General features: G+C 36.7%; 1 protein-coding gene across 3 annotated transcripts in view; it reads left to right on the forward strand.

Annotated features, from left to right (window-relative positions):
• LOC145681029 (kelch-like protein 5) overlaps nucleotides 1-19683 on the forward strand; it is a 589536-nt gene that overhangs the window by 334788 nt on the left and 235065 nt on the right. Inside the window, exon 1 of one of the 3 annotated variants that reach the window (XM_081752332.1) lies at nucleotides 3738-4076. The exons of the other annotated variants lie outside the window; for them this stretch is intronic. Within the exon in view, the coding sequence (XP_081608458.1) occupies nucleotides 3877-4076 (200 nt within the window). The 5' untranslated portion in view covers nucleotides 3738-3876. Of the gene's footprint in view, nucleotides 1-3737; nucleotides 4077-19683 lie in introns of those variants that run through there. 3 annotated transcript variants of the gene reach the window in all.

Consider the following 19683-nt stretch of genomic DNA (forward strand, 5'->3'; position numbering starts at 1 on the left):
AGTTATATATATATTTCTGTTAGTTTTCAACACAATTCCCATCTATCTTTCTCACAACATACAGACAAAATTATATTAGAGATCTCTATGGTTAAATCTGTCATTTCAAGTCAATATCAAAAAAGGCTTTCTGTCATAAGGAGTATATACAAAAGGAACATAGAAGTTTCAAATTAAACACAGGTAAGCTGTAACACCTATTAGCTTTGAATTACAGCAAAATGGCGCATACTTTGGTGAGCACCTTGTATCACTTTGTGTAAATAAAAACAAACCTTTAAGAATGAGTTTCTAGGGTAAAATTAATGACAATAATAATGACTTACCGAACTTGGGTCCAGAAGTGCTTGTAATAAACATTAAATCAACATTATCGTAAGTATTCTGTCATTATTGCAGGGTACTAGCCGCAAACTGAGGTTCCATGGATCATCATCCTTAGCTAATCTCTTCATCTTGACATGTCAACTTTCTGTTTTAATGTTGTCCATCAACTGTAGTCGCTTTCGCCTTCTCTTTTTCTTTTCTGCTACCGTCGTACTTTTTATTATGTTCCTCCTGATGCAATTCCTTCTCAGCCAATATCCCAAACACTTCTCTGTCTTCTTTTTATTTCATCTGAAGGTGTCGTTTTCCCCTGTAACATATTCTCATTCATTTTTCGTTCGACTCAGCTAATTTTCTCCATTCTTCGTCACGCTCACATTTTGAAATATTTTATGAGCCTTATTCATTATTCTTCCAAAATGATTGTTTTGCCGCTCCTGTCAGTTTCATTTCACTTTTGCACTTCTTGTTCGACAGTGAGGGGGCGCGGTGGCTCAGTGGTAGAGCGTTCACCTCTGGTGCTTGGGGTCCCGGGTTCGATCCCAGCCCCCGCCAAGTGAACTTTGTGGTGGACAAACACCGTGCTCGTGGGTTTTCTCGGGGTTCTCCCGTTTCCTCCCACTTTCTTCATTCCACCATTTCACTCATCTCTCATTATCACCGTCTCCTTTAGCCTAACCGGCATAATCGTGGGACGTAAAACTTAAAGATTTCATTTCATTTCATTTTTTGTTCGACAGTGGAGATGGTTAAAGAGGTGAAAGGAAGGTAGGCAGGACATTATTTATAATAAATAAATAAATGAGTGTTCTGAGTGTGTTAAAAGGTATTATAGAAGATACAGGGGAGAGGGAAACATTCGGTTGTTGGACAATTAAGAGGCTAGGTCTGAACGTCAAAACTTAAAGAATTGGGGAGAGCCAAAGTGCATGGAATCTTTCAGAATACATATGATTTATTATATTATTGTCATGATCGTTTTATCGGATTTCGTTACTTATAAAAATATTAAATGATTATATGATGTATTATTTGCTGTGCTTGTCGTATTAATACACAAATTAAGTTTTATGTTGTCTGTGTTGGTTTTGTACAGCGGTGGACACTTCTAAATGGTACAGCCATATGGAGATTTACGGCTAAGGTGTACCATTTAGAAGTGTCCACCGCTGTACATATGAACGAAAATTCATTAAGAAGCTTAACTGATATTGTATTTGCCTCGAATACCTTAATTTTGTTTCTGAATATTAAAAGAACTAAAACAATAAGGGATATGCAATGAATTAATATAATTGTTGAGCGAAGGACTGAGCCATTTGTGTTTGTGCTCCTTTGCGACTAAGTGTTTAGTAGCATTTTCACCTTCGGTGCATAGTCTCAATTTATGAGTGCCAGGTCTTGTTTTCGGATCATCTCACCTTTTTTTAGTTTAACGTCCCACGTTTATGCTCCGAGGCTAAGGGAGACGATGATAATCATAATGAAGGAGATAGTGGACTCAAGAAAGTGGGAGGAAACGGAAAAGCTCCGAAGAAGCCCGCACACACAGTGTTTGTTCACCGCAAAGCGAGCTTGGCGCAGTAATGACTCCACACACAAAAAATGTACGCTCTGTGACCTGAGGATCTCACGTTCGACTTGGATGCTGAAAAGGATTGTAAACTACTGCCACTTTTATTTGTAAACTGAACTTAATGTTTTGTAGAACAAAAGGTACAGAATGCGGTAAGTCAATTTGGTAATAACAAATTTAGTTCTTTTCAGAGTCGGGCCGCGGTGGCTCAGTGGTAGAGCGTTCACCTCTGGTGCTTGGGGTCCGGGTTCGATCCCAGCCCCCGCCAAGTGAACTTTGTGGGGGATGAACACCGTGTGCGTGGGTTTTCTCGGGGTTCTCCCGTTTCCTCCCACTTTCTTCATTCATTTCTCATCTTCACCGTCTCCTTTAGCCTAACCGGCATAACCGTGGGACGTAAAACTCAAAGATTTCATTTTTTCTTTTGAGAGCCATGTTTGTTGCAGTACTGATAATCGGTTGCGCAAACAATCAAAAGCTTGAAAGATGACTGCAGTATGCAACGAATTAATTACATATTTTATTTTGGAAGCACGGTGGTTCAGTGGTAGAGCGCTTACATCTAGTGCGTGGGGTCCCTGATTCGATCCCCGGCCAAGTAAGTTCTTGGTGGGCAATATCGTGCCCGTGGATTTTCTCGGGGCTCTCCCGCTTTCTCTTTCCACTTATTCTTCCATCATCAATCACTTGCTTTAATCATCGTCTCCTTGAGCTTAAAGCGTATAACCGTGAGACTTTAAACTCAAAGGTTTCATTTTGTTTTTACATGCTTATTTTAACATCTCACACGTTATTGGTATAAGTTAAAGATGATGGATGATAAATGCACGTAATTGCTGTGGGATGAGGAAATGAGATGGGAGAATCCGAAAAAACATACCAAAACATTTTTGTATGCCACAAACTTTTTGGTCTGGATTGAACCAAAGTTCTCTTGCACCACAAATGAGTGCCCTTACCACTGGCCCATCCCGCTTAAAAATAAAAAAGCGTATTGTATGACTTCATATAATTTTTTAAATTTACAGAAAGATGCAAGATTTTATAGCGAGTTGTTATACTTGATAATATAGCTCTTCATTTTTATTTAAAAATGGAAGTCGGTCGTTCTTTTCTTTGAATTGTTTACTTTGTCTTCAGAACTGAACCACGAGTTTTTTATGTTTAAGTAACGTTTATATTGTGCAGTCGAAATTTCGTTTTTCTTTTTTATTAAACGAAAATCTATCATATGTTCATAAATCCAACTCAATATGCAACGCCAGAACTTGTAATTGTATAATTAGATAAACTATAATATTTGTTTTTGCCATGCATTTGATATTCTATTCCATTGCTCATAAGCACACGTTAATGATTGAATTGCGATGCTTTGTTATTTGCTTCTCTTGTTGGCATGGGTAATGAATAGTAATTAGGTTGAAATGGCAAATGATTATAATTGGTAATCTGTAACTAAAGGTAAAGTGTGCATGTATTTTGTGTTGCGGTTGCCCTCAGTCAGACTGTTCTAAATACCATGACATCGGACATGAAATTCTGATTATCTTTTTGTCGTCATTGGTATGTGTTTGGGAGGGATTGATCAGCTTGTCATGATTTTAATAACAAAGACAGATTTATTTTGAAACGCTGTGAGGGGCCTTAGATTAGGAAGGTGGATAAATATGATATGTATGTCTCTCTGTCTCTCTCTGTGTATATATATGAATGTTTTCTTGTGCGCGCGCTTTTGCCGATCGATCGGATGACGCTGTGTAAACTGCGGCCGGCGCTCCCTTCACTCACTCACCTCAGAGTGTTGGGAGAGTCAAGTTTCAGCGAGTGTTCTTGTGTTCTGTGTGTTCTGTGGTTGGTGTCTGTTCGGTGCGAGAGCCTTGGAACCTCCAGGAGGAACTCTGAGGGCCGCCGTGACTGCCGCCTGCGTGAGCGTGTGTGAGTGCGTGTGGGATGTGGTGACATCGGCGACCAAAATGCGGAAAGTCTGGCTCAACTCTCCCAAACGGCTGCACAGTGCCAGTGCTAGTCAGCTCAATTGTCAGATGAACAAGAGGGAATCAAGAAATGGCACAGCATCGGCGGGCTCTGGCCGCAGCGCAAGTCTTACCTGTGTACCTGCGGCCACCTCGCATGGAGCGGCCAGCTATCTCTACAGTTGTCACCCGACCTACAGGTAAATATAATAAATAAAACCTATTCAGACTAATAATTATGCCTTAAGTGTAAAGAAAATACAAGAAATAATTCACAAGTGATACCTAAACAAACCTATTTTTTTTTAATTGGTGGCATCTTTGTTGTACAGTCGTGTCCAAAATAGGAACCACTAATTTTACTTAACTGATAAGGACAAGGAAGGTATATGGATGAAATTGCATCTTTCTGAAAATGAAAGATAATTTTCCTTTTAAGTCAATGAATGACAGGTAAGATTATTTTCTTAGGTAATATTACATGAAACAAAAAGATGTAGGTCTCTCAAGTGTAGCTCTTTTGTTAAGCATGTATACATCAAATGTACAACGTACGGATAGAGTGATGAGCTTTAAAAAGGCAGGTGGATATTATTAATTATTTAAATAGTTTTGTGTTGTTTTGGGTCGGAATTTTAGTATGGACAGTTCAGCAAAAACTGTTGTGACTCAGTGGTTGAGTTTAATATCTATGAAGCAGGCTATTGTAGGCTGTAGTATTTGCAGTTGATAGTGAACTGATTTCCTCTCATTTACTTTGTTTTTTGTATGCGAACTATTTAATCATTCTGTAGTATTTGCCGTAATTGGTAAGAAAAAGTAAATAGTATTAATGCCGTGGTATCTTATCGCTCATCTTCTCTTTGAAAGATCATGTAACTGCGTTTTGAGTCTACCATCTAATGACTCAAACGTTATTGGATGTTGTTTTTGCTGCATCAAGTGGATGTTGAGTAGTTTCTGTACGGATCTATCTCTTTCTGTATCAATAAAAATGAAAGTGGTTATGACTTAATAACTCTTGAACCACCTGACCAATCTTGATGAAATTTTCAGCACAGATGAGGTTCAGATCCTGGATGTCTTTTATAATTTCACTTTGACGGTGCAACTTAGGAGAGGGATATATATATAGTGGCGGATCCAGGATATGATCAAGGGAGGGGCTAAACTATAGTTTGCTGCTTTATACAGTGTAAAGCAGGATTGAAGCGCATTTTATCCAGTATACCTTTGCGTCAAGAGGGGGCTATAGACCCCTATAACCCCCTTGGATAAGCGCCTATATATGATTGAAAATAACCAATAGTAGTGTCGAATCCATAGATTTCTGGATTGCTGAGATGAACAGTGACGTTTCCGATGCCCTGAAATTCAAATTCAGCCCACAATAGTTATATTTATTTTTTAAGACAAAAACGTAATATATTAGAAAGCGCTTCAGTAATAGTAAAAAGCAGGGTTGGCAGGTTTAAACCATGGTTTAAACCAGAAAACGAAAAATATTCGTAAAGTGTAAGTGTTTGTAAAATCTTGAACACACATTTGTGGGTTATCACGTTTCACTCCCGTATATTATTCGTATTATATTCAGACCTAAATTCCCCTTTCATTACTCAAAAAGATTATACTACAAAAGCAATTTTTTTTTTTTATAAGTTTACTAGCTGAACCTGCGCTCTCTACACAGCGCATCATTCGCGTATGTGCATAAATCTCCTTCTCATTCCTCACAACATATGTACATGTCCCTTTACAGACACAAGTGAAAGACATCTTGATTTTAAAAAATCGGCAAGGGGTATCATAAAGGGGAGATTTTTTCGATTATTTTTTCTCAATATCTCGCACCGTTTGCAAGATTGAACCTACTTCCGGTTGGAGTTTCTAATTCATGTATGACCAGTGTTTTCTTTCCTCTTGCATGCAGTATGTAATAAGCAAATACATTACATATACAATTAATTATAATGTCAGTTATATATGGTGTTCATTGGGCAAAACACTCAGAAAATAAAGATTTATCTTAGACTCGAGAAATTGTTATCCTTCCTTTTTCACTATTATTTGGCCATGGAACAAACGCCCGAGACATATACAACCCCAATATACAACATTGTGGTGTTGGAATGTATAATGCATAGGGTCTGATGTTTTAGTTTTTTTAAATTTCAACGCTTCCAGTGTACCCTAAAAATGTAATAAAAAAATAATGCCCATGTTTTTTTAAAATATTCAATTAAAACTGGACAATCTACTCAAAATTTCCAATCGATCAGTGAAAACGTCATCTTTTTAGAGCCTGTAGTTTCCGAGATCTCATTGTCGAAAAGATTGACCACAAACATAGAAACATAGTTTAAAAGAACTCGGAAGATGGAAGCACAATTCACATGCATTGATTTTAGAGAAGGCTTATGAAAATACAAAGGCTTCGAACAATAATTTTATATCATAAACTTTATGAAAAAGATATAGTTAACTAATTTAGACTATTTAAAGTACAAATATTCAAAATGTCTGTCTCTGTTAAACGTGAAATCACACATAACCGTAAATGAAAGGTTTGAAAGCCAAAGTTATAGGTTGGAGCTCAGGCGCTTTTAATTGCTATTGTAGCATTTTAATAGATAGATAAATGTTTGTTTTGTGATTTTTTTGTAGTTGTTATTATTGTTATGTAACTGCAATCAAAGAAAAATTCTAAATATTGTTTCGTTTTAATAATGTTTACTATTGATAAAATACATCGAAATGCCGTACTTTTTGTGTGTGGAGGGGGGTCATACAAACCCCACGAGAAGCATTTAGTGAAATGAGAATTATCTTTCGTATATATTTATGTATAAATGAGTCTGAGCCAAAGTGGACTCAAATGACTCTTGAAAATTATATTAAGAAGCATGTAAAGATCAGTACAACGTATTTTTATCAGGAGTACTTCGTGAGTGAGTCGGCAGACGTATCGCATTTGTGGATAATTAGTCCTGGTTCCGAGTTCAAATGGAGGACAATTTCTCTCGGATGTATCTCGAGAAGCGGTTTTTATTTCGCTTTAACCTTATGTGACCCCTTCCAGCATAACTCGGTTGTTGCATAATAACAAACAAACAAACTTATTTCTGTCCATATATGATATGAATACGTAGAGCAAATTATTTAAACAAAAAAAAACTGATTTAAAGCCAAAAAACAGTTTTTTTGGTTGTTTTTTTTTCAATAAAAACCATGGTTTTTGCCAACCCTGGTAAAAAGTGACTGACATGGAATATCCGTAAAGTGTTGCACGCCGATTTCAACGAAATATTGCAGGTAGTTACTAGACACAAAATAAAATGACCCATATTTTTTTGTTTCTGCGGGAAAACGGTTTGAAGGGGCCTAAGCCCCTCCCGAAGTATTTTCAAAAAAGCTGGAAATCTCCAAAAGAACATGAGCAATTTGCAGAAAAAGGTGTATACACACACTAGATAGAAAATTAAGGAATACGGATTTTTTCTTTTGTGTGAGAAAATGGTTGCAGGTATAACAACTGCCCTCACTTAAATATCTCCAAAAACAATGGCAAAGGTCAAAATCGACAAAATAGTACAAGGGATTCTGAGAAAATTAATCATGCAGATACTAGACTTAAAAGTAAGAAATATATATTTTTTCGTTTCTGCGGAAAAACGGTTTGAAGGGGCGTAAGCCCTTCCGAAATATTTTCAGAAAGGCTTGAAATCTCCAAAAGAACACGAACCATTTTACAGGAAAAGGCATATACACATACTAGGTAGAAAATTACGGAGTACGGGTTTTTCCTTTTGTGTGAGTAAATGGTTTCAAGGGGAGCAACGGCCCCTATTCAAATATCTCCAAAAATAATGACAAAGGCCAAAATCGAAAAAGGGCACAAGCGATTCCAAGGAAACTATGCATGCAGATACTAGACTTAAAAGTAAGAAATACGTATTTTTCATTTCTACGGAAAAACGGTTTGATAGGGCCTAAGCCCCTCCCGGAATATTTTCAAAAAAAGCTCGAAATCTGCAAAAGAAAAGGAATAATTTGCAGAAAAAGGCCTATGTACATACTAGATATGCAAGTAAAATATACGTATTTGCTATTTCCTGCGGAAAAACTGTTGCAAGGAGAATCATATCCCTACCAAATTCATCCAAATAGTTTAGAAAGGTCACAATCCACAAATGATCATAAACAATTCGGATAAAAGTATAAATGCATATGCTAGACGTGCAATGAAGAAATACATATTGCAAGTACTATCCGCCACTTTATAACACAGACCAACATTTTTTTAAAAGCACAATATCTTACGCAACAAATGTGTCACAATAATGATATTCCACACAAAAAAAAAAAAAAAAGCTGTAAACAAAGGGATCTCTTACACCAAATGTGGATCTCTTTTTTGGGTAAGTTTCCAGAATAACAGTATCCATCTTCTAGATTGATGACATTAAAGCAGATAACGGAAAGCAAAGAAAGTAACAAGTGAAGGAAGCACCCTATTCATTAGTTATTGTAGAGTATAAAACAGTTTGTTTGGAATATTTATCTCGGAATCTTTCTGTTAAAATATTAGAGAATTCTACATGTTGTTCTCAACATTGTAATTAATACTCTTGAGGATAACATGGCGGCTCAGATTAGAGTGCTTTTCTATGGTGCGAGCTACTATCTTGTTAGCTTAGTATATGATGGACAGCATCATCTCAGTGTGTTTCATCGGGGATTTTTCCGTTTCTCTCTGCTGTAGTTGGTCCACCAATTCGTTCACAGTCACTCCCTTGCATTTATTATCCACCTCAATTCGCCTTAAGACATAACTGCGGAATGTTAAAAGATTTGAAGCCGTTGATCAACCCTAGAAATCGTTGAGGGCATTCAGGCCAGGAATGATATGCAAAATATGCGGTGGTATCAAACTAATTACATGAAGCTGAATTTCTCAGAATCAGTATTTCAGATCACTCCTTACATGATACTAAAAGTCCTGATCGATCCCATGCTGGCTTTACTTTCAAATTGGCCACGCCAAAAATATCCTACATTCGTAAACAGAAAGCGCGCTCCATTGCAATAGGATAACATAAAACTATACTTGGCTTGAAAAACATAACAAAACAATGTGGGAACTTGATGGTATCGAACTGGTGCCACACCCAGCGTATAGTTCCGACTTTTCCTTTTTGAGTTTTGAGTTACTTTTTGAGTTACTATTTCATCCATGCGAACTTACTGAAATCACAATGCTTCACCAACCAACAATAGGTGGAAAGAGCAGTGACTGATTTCTTTGCCTTTAAGGACAAGATGTGGTATCGACGTAGAATCGAGGAACTGGCAGGAAGGTGGCTACAAGCAATCGCCTGCTCTCATTGTATTGTAATAAATACATGTATGATGCATACCAGAATATAGCGCAACTTGATTTTATGACTCTACCTTATAATTAGTTCAATACGAAAGCCTATCTTTCCTAGGATAATTAAACGTATCCATATCTTTTGCGACGCGCCCGTTAGAATTCTAGTTACTGAAGAAAATCCCTGGGTTAAAACAACTGTAACGTTATTAACAGGAAATGCAAATTATTTTCCTGAAAGTTGCTTTGATTGTAGGCATTAGAACGCTTGCTTATAATAGCAGTTGCTCATTATGATTTACAGTGCCGCAACTCGTTGCCGCATCGTTTCTGTTTATTTTAAAACATTCATTTTGGTTTAATTTTATCTGTGTGTGGTGTTTGTCTTTCAGATGTATTTTATGGCCATATGTTTTTGGCATTTTTCCATCAACGAAAGCTTGTTTTTCAAACGGACATTGAATTTCCATTTTCCTTCTTTCTTGCATTCAGTACAGACGTCAGATGTTCTGTCTTCGATAAACTTTCCGCTTAACATATAGATATAATGCCGTCGATATAGACTAACAATTCTTATCTTCTGTAAAGTATTTACAGTTGAATTGACGTAGATTCCTTATCAATAACTAAACGGGAAATAATTAATTCTCAATCGTTACTGTGTAGGTAGGACAATGATCAGTCTCAGAGCTTTTATTTTTGATGATTTGAGCCCATCACAGTTATTTCTGACTTCCTTGACGGAGTGTTGTACCTCTTATTACATACAGGTAGTTCACTAATTTATTTACACTGCTGCATCAATATTCTGCGACTTGAACTCAGAACCACGTGTGTCAAAGATACTCGTGATAACTACTGGATTAGTCGAGAGTATCTTCACCAGGAATGCCAAACAATGTATATTCTAATAAACGTGAGGGAAAGTAGTTTAGATTTGGCTAGAAGTAAACTTTACATTTTTGTTGATTAGTGGTAAGGTGTTTTATTGGTTGGTTTGAAATTTAGCATCTCTTTTTAGCATCGACTCTATATGAGACTTGGACATACAATTTAACGTGGAATTTGAACCACACGAGCTTCCACCAGGAATCGAAAAGGCGAGTACGCTGTTGTATAACAGGTCTAGCGTATAATGAAAAAAAAAAAAAAATCCTTGAACTCGGTCCGCTCGTTGAATTGAGGGATCATGTTTGTATAAAGCATTTAGAATAATGATGTAAACTTTACGTTTTGTCCTTCATTTAATTTTTCTTCCAGAAAAAAATAACAAGTAAATGTCTTGTCCTATGCGATCTACAGAACTTGTCTGCTCTCGACCAAACTTAGTATGAGGGTAGAACTTGACTTCCTTAGTACAAATGAAATGAAATCTGTAAATTTTACGTCCCACGTTTATGCCGGTTAGGCTAAAGGAAACGGTGATGATGAGAGATGAGTGAAATGGTGGAATTAAGAAAGTGGGAGGAAACGGGAGAATCCCGAGAAAACCCACGAGCACCACAAAGTCCACATGGCGCGAGCTGGGATGGAACCAGGGACCCCAAGCACGGGAGGTGAACGCTCTACCACTGAGCCACCGCGCGCCCCTTGCTTAGTACATTATGTGAAATGTTTTTCTTGTAAACTTTCGGTTTCAGTTATTGACCAACACAATTGGGGTTTGTCCTTTCACAAAATGTTCGCTAGTTGCCATTTAAAACAAGAATTAGCATTAATGTGTAGTAGAATATTTTCCCCATGAAGTTCTTTGAATCTGCTACTACTTACCCTTGAGAACAATCTCTCTCGCTCATTTCAATGTGATAACGAATCACGGAGACATAAGTTTTTTTTTGTATATATATATATATATATATATATATATATCTACCGTAAAACGGGGCTACTTTGACAGGTTTTGGACTAGTTTAGATGTGTACATGGAATTTATGTAAAGTATATAAAACACGGTTTTGGTCATGTGTAAAGTACGGTATGCTGTATTCTTGATAAGCACGAAATCTTTATTTTGTTGTGGTACATCTTTATACACCACTATACAAGTTTTTCTAAAGCTTTACTTTTAACATCTTTTACTTTGAACACCACGGTGCTTTACCTTACATTCTTACTTTATTTTTTACTCTACTTTTCTTTTAACATAAATACATATGTACCGGTATGTTATCTTTACATGTAACAATGGAAAGAAAAACCTTAGTCGTCAACATTACAGTCGTAACAAGCATACTGAGGATTTTTTGATCCACGAAAACCCATACACCCATTTTTTGCACAGGACACATTGAATCCACTCTTTTCCACCCTTCCACAACACGTTGATATATATCGTCAGAGTGCGAATTAGATTATTCATTTTGGGGGGAATAAACAGTGGCGGATCTAGAAGTCCTTATATTATATATTGAGGGACAGGAAGGATATTGAGAGGGTGTAGAAATACAATGGGAGAAATCTCTCATCCCCTCCGGCAATTCGCACCGTGGACACCATATCAGCCTTTATCTATGAAAGTATATGCAACAATTCTCACAGGAAGCATGAATTGCTCATCTGTCAAAGTAGCCCTACTCTATGTCAAAGTAACCCTAAATGTCAAAGTAGCCCCGTTTTACGGTATATATAATAAATTCTCGTTAATGGTTTTGAAGATGATTTCGAGTTTAGCGTCTCTTTCAACAGCGAGGCTATATGAGGCGTGGGCCTACTGATTAACGTAGAATCCAAACCACATGAGCTTCCGGGAATCGAACCCGGGCCTCCCACGCTAAAGGTGCGTACACTAGCCGCTTAGACATGAAGGATCTCTAAACTCTCGTTAATTTGTATATTTACATGCAATTCATTTCACATAAAATCAAACAAATCAAGTTCTTAGCGCTGCCCGGAGCATACAGATTGGATTGGATACTTCTGAGCGTCCAGGGCGCTACTCAAATCTACGTCTTCATTCTGATAATGCATTTGTTTATGCGATTTTATACAGTAAATTATTCATCGTGTATTCTTCACAGCAGGCGAGACCATGATGAACTCGGGACATTAATTTTCCGAAATAAGGTAAATAAATTAAAAACTTTATTAGAAGTATTCATGATTGATAAACAGCCAAGGACTTCTTATCTTCAATTAGAACGCTCGTCTCGATTCCTTATAAAGATCAGAACTGATATTGTATTGGTGTGGCGTATGAAATGGAGCAATCCAATATTGTACTAAATGGCTTTTATTCTGTATAACTTGTTTCCATTCTTATTTTAAATATGGAATCACTGATAAGAACGAGTGTGATAGGTGAAATTCTCTTTGTTGGTTCCAAATAAAGATAAGTCAATAAAAGGTGCGGGCAACTGCACTAATTTTTTTGCTCTCCGTTTTCAAAATTCAGTGTCACTTCAAAATAGTTCTGAAATATTCGCAAGTAGTATGTGCGTAAAGAATATATATGTCACCATTATTAGGAAAAAATAAAACAACAGTCTTGTGGTTAACAGTGTTTTTTGCTCTATGTACAGTACTTAAATAAATAAGAACCTTTCTCAGAAAAAAAAAACTGTGATTGTTATTGACAACGTGCAGCATGCTTTCTAGCGCCACAAAAGTTTTTTTTTTATTTTCTCGAAAACTACACATGAGAATTTACTCTTAAACATGTTATTTTCCTCAGCTCGATGTTGCCTTTTGTCTAAAAAGTATTGAACCTTTGGAGATTGGGAATATATTTATTGTTATTTGAAAATCACACGTGTACACCATTTTGTTTGATGATCTTCTGTCTTGGGGGGAGGATAAGACTATAATCCCATCACTATTGACCACCTTCTATGTTTCTGCGTAAGAAATTGTGACTCGTCGTCTTTATAGGCCTCATTTGAAACTAATTTACGAGCATTCCAGGAGATCTACAGAGACAAAACGAATGATAATATTACGGTTCTAGGTCCGTAGTATGCGGTGGATGCATTAAAACTTCCTTCCCAAATTCTCTCGATTTCCGACAGGTCGTCAGATACATGCGGTCTAATGTTATCAGCGTTGTATACGATATCTTTTCTGTATAGCATGTAATGCACCAGTCTTCGTGATGTCGTTACAAATTTTATATATTATTTCCTGGTATTTGGTTCTTGTTACTTTGCATTTTTCTAATTATGTGTGGTTCATTTAGTCTAGTTTATATTATTTGGCCGACTCCATTAATCTGCGATGAATGTTACGTTGTTTTGTTTTGTTAGTTAGTATGTTATTATGGGATTTTTCGCGAATTGGAGAATTGCCTTCAGTTTTGGCGTCTAGAAGGAAACATGTTGCGCTATATCTATTCAAGAAATTTGAGATCTTAGACAGCTTAAAGAAATGATCTCAGCACGTAAGTGATAACATGTAATGTAACATAAATACAATAATAATAATAATAATTCTGCACCTTATGTACAAGAATGGCCGCATTAGAAAGAGTGTAATATACTATAATTAATTATTAAAGGTTTTCTCGTATATACAGATAAGAAATATAAACAAAATCATTATAACCCTTTCCTAAAAATGTTAGTCTTGGACATTATATTTTATTTTTCACATAAACACATTCCACAATTATTTATTTAGTCAATTTTTATCTGAGTTTCCTTGACAAAAAACAGTAGTGCGAGTGGATGTTCTGATCACACACATCAGCTCAACTAAAGGCTTTCTGGGTATCCAGGTTCAATGAATTGTAACGCTAGCGAATTTGGTAAACGTGGTAAAATAATTGTAAGCCTATCAAGAGCTGCACTGCTTTTCTAAAATAGCAAGTAGAGTGTTACGTGCACATTACGTGAAGGTATTTGGTTTGTGTGGCGTCCTATTTTCTCAGTTAATATTGAAATCCTCCTCCAGCCTTGGTGCTTATACATAAGATGTTGAAACTTAAAAAAAAGTATTGAAATTTTAAGTGGTGGTAGATTTCTGTCACTTCCAGCTTAAGTAGAGAGGTGAGAATGGATACGAAATATCTTAGGATGCTTAATCGATTGCAGGGAATAGCTTTTCGTTACCTGCCATTTTTGTTCTATAATGATCAACGTTGAAACCGAAAATCGTTTATTTATAAAACTTTTGATTTGATTATCAGCATCAGCGAAGTTAATTCCTAACTTTTGAGCTTCTATATCCTGGCCAAAATTGATGTTTGTCTTCCGGACGGACGGACGTAAATTTGTTATCTCACGGACGGGTAGGGTAGACAAACAGTAAACATAGAACAAACTGCTTTAAGGGGGCAGACTACTAAATATTTTTGAAAAACTAATAATTTTTCTTTAGCCCGTTTTTCGTAAGTGGAAAGAGGTAATAAAATGTAACTTACCACAATAATAGATAATGTTATTCTACACCCAAAAATACGAATCGGAAGAATTTCCAGTGTTCCCAACCATAGAAATTACAGTATGACCAGAATTTGAATTACTTAAAAATCTAGGTAAAGTCAGCGACTAAAAAAATGAATTCAACGGTAATCGATTACTTATCATGCTGTCTATGTTCCTTGTTTACTACTTTTTAAATAATGTCTTTATTTATTTTGTAATGACTTATTTATTTTGTAATAATTTATGTAAAGTTTATAAAATAAATAGAAATATTATTTAAAAAGTAGTAAACAAGGAACATAGACAGCATGATAAGTCATCAATTACCGTTGAGTTCATTTTTTTAGTCGCTGCCTTTACCTAGATTTTTGAGTAATTCAAATTCTGATCACACTGTAATTTCTATGGATAGCAACACTGAAAATTCTTCCGATTCGTATTTTAGGGTGTAGAATAACATTATCTATTATTGTGGTAAGTTACATTTTATTACCTCTTTTCACTTACGAAAAACGGGCAAAAGAAAAATTATTAGTTTTTCAAAAATATTTAGTAGTCTGCAGCCTTAAAATGGTATTATTAAAATGCATTTTCTCAATTATGATATTATTAGCTAAAACTAATATACTTCTTCAAGGATTTTAAAATTCATAGATATTTACAGAAATAGTTAATTTGGAGTTAGTTTCTAAGTGCATCCCTTCATTACACCTCTGGTTATACTTACAGTCCTGTGTTTGAGTAACATTACGTAGGTATGTTTGCGTCATCCTGGGGCAACTTTTGCCATTTTATAAATCACTGGCGACAGAAGAACTGTAATATTCTGAACGTGAGCTAGCTATAAAACTCAAAACTCTTCTTCCCACGGTAAGCGAAACTTTTCGCAAACGATAAAACTTCATTTCCCCCCCTCAAACTTTTCTGTTAAGTATTGAAGGTGCGGGATAGATAAGAGGGGCTTTTCTACATATGAGAAGCATTACTTGCACTGCATCGATTTGCGTGGGAAAGAAGGTGATGCTGGAACTACTTACGACAGAACTTTCACATTAGTTCTAATCGAAATTATGGCGCTAAGGTTTCCCACGTTAGAATAGAAATAGATTAGCATATAAGACCTTTTAAATTCGTTCATTTCATTACCTTCAACACAGCAGCAACGGTAAAATATTTGTTTTCGTGTTTGTTTAAAGGCAGCAGTCGATGGTATGATCATCTCGTAATTTTTTTCTTTGAATAATATTTGAATATTACAGGTAATAATGCATGAGTTCATTGAATGCCTGTAGTATTCACTGATGCTCATATCGAATCTACAAGGGGCATTCAGAAAGTTTTTACAGCACGCACTGTGATATGATGTTCTTACGTAGCTATGCGCCAGGTGTAAAAGAAGCATGTAAATAGAATGGTAAATGCTTCCCTGTCATATACACGTACAGTCCTAATATGAATGCATACGATTTCGTAATATTCCGTTTTAGATGTAAATTGAGTACTTTACCAATAATTAAGATTCTTGACGTATCCCGAATGAATGAACAGTGCCGTTTAGTGGAAAAGCGCTGGAATTTAGCGCAAAGAATTCCTTTTTATGATCTCAGGTATGATTTGTGTTGGAGAAGTTTATTCTAAGACTTTTTTAAGGTTCTTCCGTTATCTCCTAATGTCTTTATTGCCAAGCCATGTGTTACCAACCATGTATTGCCAACTTGCACAAGCGATAAACGGATAATGCAAATATCTAACTTAAATTTTACTTTTGGATCTTTGTTACTGTTGTCCAGTGGTTCCTAACCAGGAGGCGTGAATTGTGACCAAGTAGGGCGCAAGCTGCTGACAAAAAGAAACTAAAAATCGTAATTACAATTACGCACTACGAATATTATAATAACTAACTCTATGGCCTATGGAACCCGACGGTTCAATGCCGGGTTCACAAAAGCTCTCAACTGACTTCTATCCTTAGCTAATTGGATCCAGTTTCTATTTTGGATTCCTATCTCTGCAAGATCCATCTTAATATTGTCCTTCCATCTGCGCCTAGGTCTTCCTAATGGTCGTTTTCCGATTGGTCTTCCAGTCAAAACTTTGAAAGCGCTTCTACTTTCTTCCATTCTAGCTACATGACCTGCCCACCTAAGCCTCCTAGACTTGATGACCCTAACAATGTTTGGTAAACCGTATAAATTATGTAGTTCCTCGTTGTGAAGTTTCCGCCATTCCCCATTCCCGTTCCTCTTGGGTCCGAATATTCGTCCGAGGATCTTGTTCTCAGATACTTTCAGTCTATGTTCTTCCCTCAGAGTAAGTGACCATGTTTCGCAACAATACAGAACAACAGGCATGATTATCGTTTTATAAATTTTAAGCTTCAAATTCCTCGACATAATTCGCGACGACAAGAAATTTTGAACCGAATAATAACACGAATTCCCTGCTTTTAGTCGACGACGTTTAATTTCTTCGTGAATATGATTTTCGTCTGTTAATACTGATCCTAGATATTTGAAAGTATCCACTTTATCAAAAGTATTATTTAATATTCTAACGTATCCATAATTTACTGTATTACGGTCCCGATGCACTTCCATGTATGCAATTTTCTGTGCATTTATTTCTAAACCCATGTTCCTGCAAGCGTTTAATAAAATATCTGCTTTTCTTTCTATTCTCCTATCATCCGCTATTAAATTTACATCATCAGCATATGCCATAACCTGGTGAATACCGTTCAACTCTAGGCCCTGGTTGCTATCTTTGATTTTCCTTATACCGTATTCCAGAACAGAGTTGAATAACAATGGCGATAACGCATCTCCTTGTTTCAGGCCATTTGCGACGTGAAAGCTCGTGGACAAAAATTTTCCTACCCGAACTTTACTTTGGGATTCATTTAAACATATTTTAATTAATCTAATTAGCTTTCTCGGTATTCTAAGTTCTGTAAGGACGTTGTATAATGTAGGCCTTCCTAAAAACAATAAATAGTTGATGTACGGGGTATTATATTCCCACTTCTTTCCGAGTATTTGTCGAATGGTAAATATTTGGTCGATAGTTGATCGATTTCGTCTAAATCCGCACTGATAATCTCCAATAATTTCATCTGCGTATGAGGTCAATCTTGCTAATAGAATATTTGAAAGGATTTTATAGGATGTCGACAGAAGAGAAATGCCTCGATAATTATTACAGTCAGTTTTGTCGCCTTTCTTGATTGAGTAAGCACTATGGTTCCATTAAGAACAGAGCTGGCTAATATACTACATGTATATACAGGGTGGGCCATTTTAATTAATCCACGGAAATATCTAAAAAATGATAAAACATAGAAGAAATGTTTGAAGTAAACGTTATATATTGCTAAGGGGGAAAACCATTTCCGCCAAAAGTACCCCTCCCCACACCCCGGAAATGGGGGTAACGGGGGGTAACTTTAAAATGTAAAATGGGAACATGGGTCGAGTAATACCTCGTTCGAAAGGCCTTGGAAAACTAAGTAACGCTGTACCGAAATTTGTTTCATATGGAGCACCAGTTTCAAAATGGACGCCATGATATAGTTCGGAAACTCCAGTAGCCGTAGTATGAAAACCATGGGAGGTAAATGAACGGAACAAAATTGAAATACGTAAATATCATAGGGCATATCGAATAGTGTGGTCCCTGTGATCCCAGTGGCCTCCCTGAAGGGGTCTTGGGGGCTAACTTCAAGATTTCAAATAGTAACTTGAGTCGAGTGGTACCTCGTTCGATAAATCTTGCAAAATCAAACATCTTGCAGGAGGAAACGATTGAGATGAAGTGGCAGTGTTCTCAAAAGGCCGCCGAAACATAGTATCAGTATCAGAGAAAAGGTTTAGTATCCGTAGTATGAAAGCGATTGGAGATAAATCAACAGAAGAAAAACTGGAGTAGGTAACTGACGTAAGGCACATCGAGAGGTGTTGTCAGGGGTGACTCCACTGAAAGATATCCAGGGGCCAACTTAAAAATTTCAAATAGCAACTTGAAGCGAGTAACATCATGTTACATAGACAAATGAATATCAAAACAGTTTCTGTAAGAATATTTTCGACATGAGACACCGTTTTCAAAATGATCGCAAAGACATGGTGACTGTGTCTATGAAAACGTCTAGTGCCCATAGTATGAATACGGTTAGACATAAATGTAAATAACGAAAATTAAATAGAAAACACGGAGGCGTTCCAAGGCTCGAGAATAATACAACAGAGATAAAAATATTAGAGTAAAATTGCCATAATGTATAGAGAGATATCCAAGTCCTGCAAAATAATCTTTTCCTGTGCTCTGTATGTGAGCGGAGTGGAAAGTAACAGTGAAAGTTCAAATGAGAACTCTACTTTAATTCGCAAATTAAGGCTACCTTACAAATAGGTAGGGTATGGTTGAAACATTTGTTTGTAAGGATGACGCTGTAGTAACTATAAAAAGGTGAAATTTTATTGGAATGGTAACGCACATCTGTATGGCTAAGTATGATTTGATGCGAAAACAGAACGAACGTTATACGAAAGAAGTTGTCGAATAATGCTGTTGCTGGAACTTACAAACGTATGAATTTGCTAATCTCCGTCGCCACAGAAACTTTTATGCAATAAGTGCTGGTTATTCGGAAAGCATTTCGGGGATATACGTACACACTGTTTCGTACCTCAAGCTCACAATATGACATGGGTGCTAATAGTTAATCAAAATGTAACTGTGGCCAAGGGCGCCCAGGGTAAGGGGGGTCAAGGGGGCTCTCGCCCCCCTAGAGGAAATTGTGCTTCGGAATATCGAAAACGCTATTCTAAAAATTCTATTGAGTTTTCGATATTCCGAAGCACAATTTCCTCTAGGGGGGCGAGAGCCCCCTTTGCCCCCCTTATGGGCGAACTTGACTGTGGCAATCCGCATTAACTGAGTGCACTAATTCTCTATCCCTGAAGCCTGCCTTCCAAACAGCATTGGGTAGGTCAAGCGTACGCCCGAACCGTTGTCCGGTCGGACATTGAAATTTTGAAGTTAGCTCACAAGATCCCTTCGGGAAAGACGCTGGGATTGCAG

Source organism: Thermobia domestica, chromosome 3 (genome assembly GCF_964235325.1).
Source record: "Thermobia domestica chromosome 3, izTheDome1.hap1.1, whole genome shotgun sequence".
Taxonomy (NCBI): domain Eukaryota; kingdom Metazoa; phylum Arthropoda; class Insecta; order Zygentoma; family Lepismatidae; genus Thermobia; species Thermobia domestica.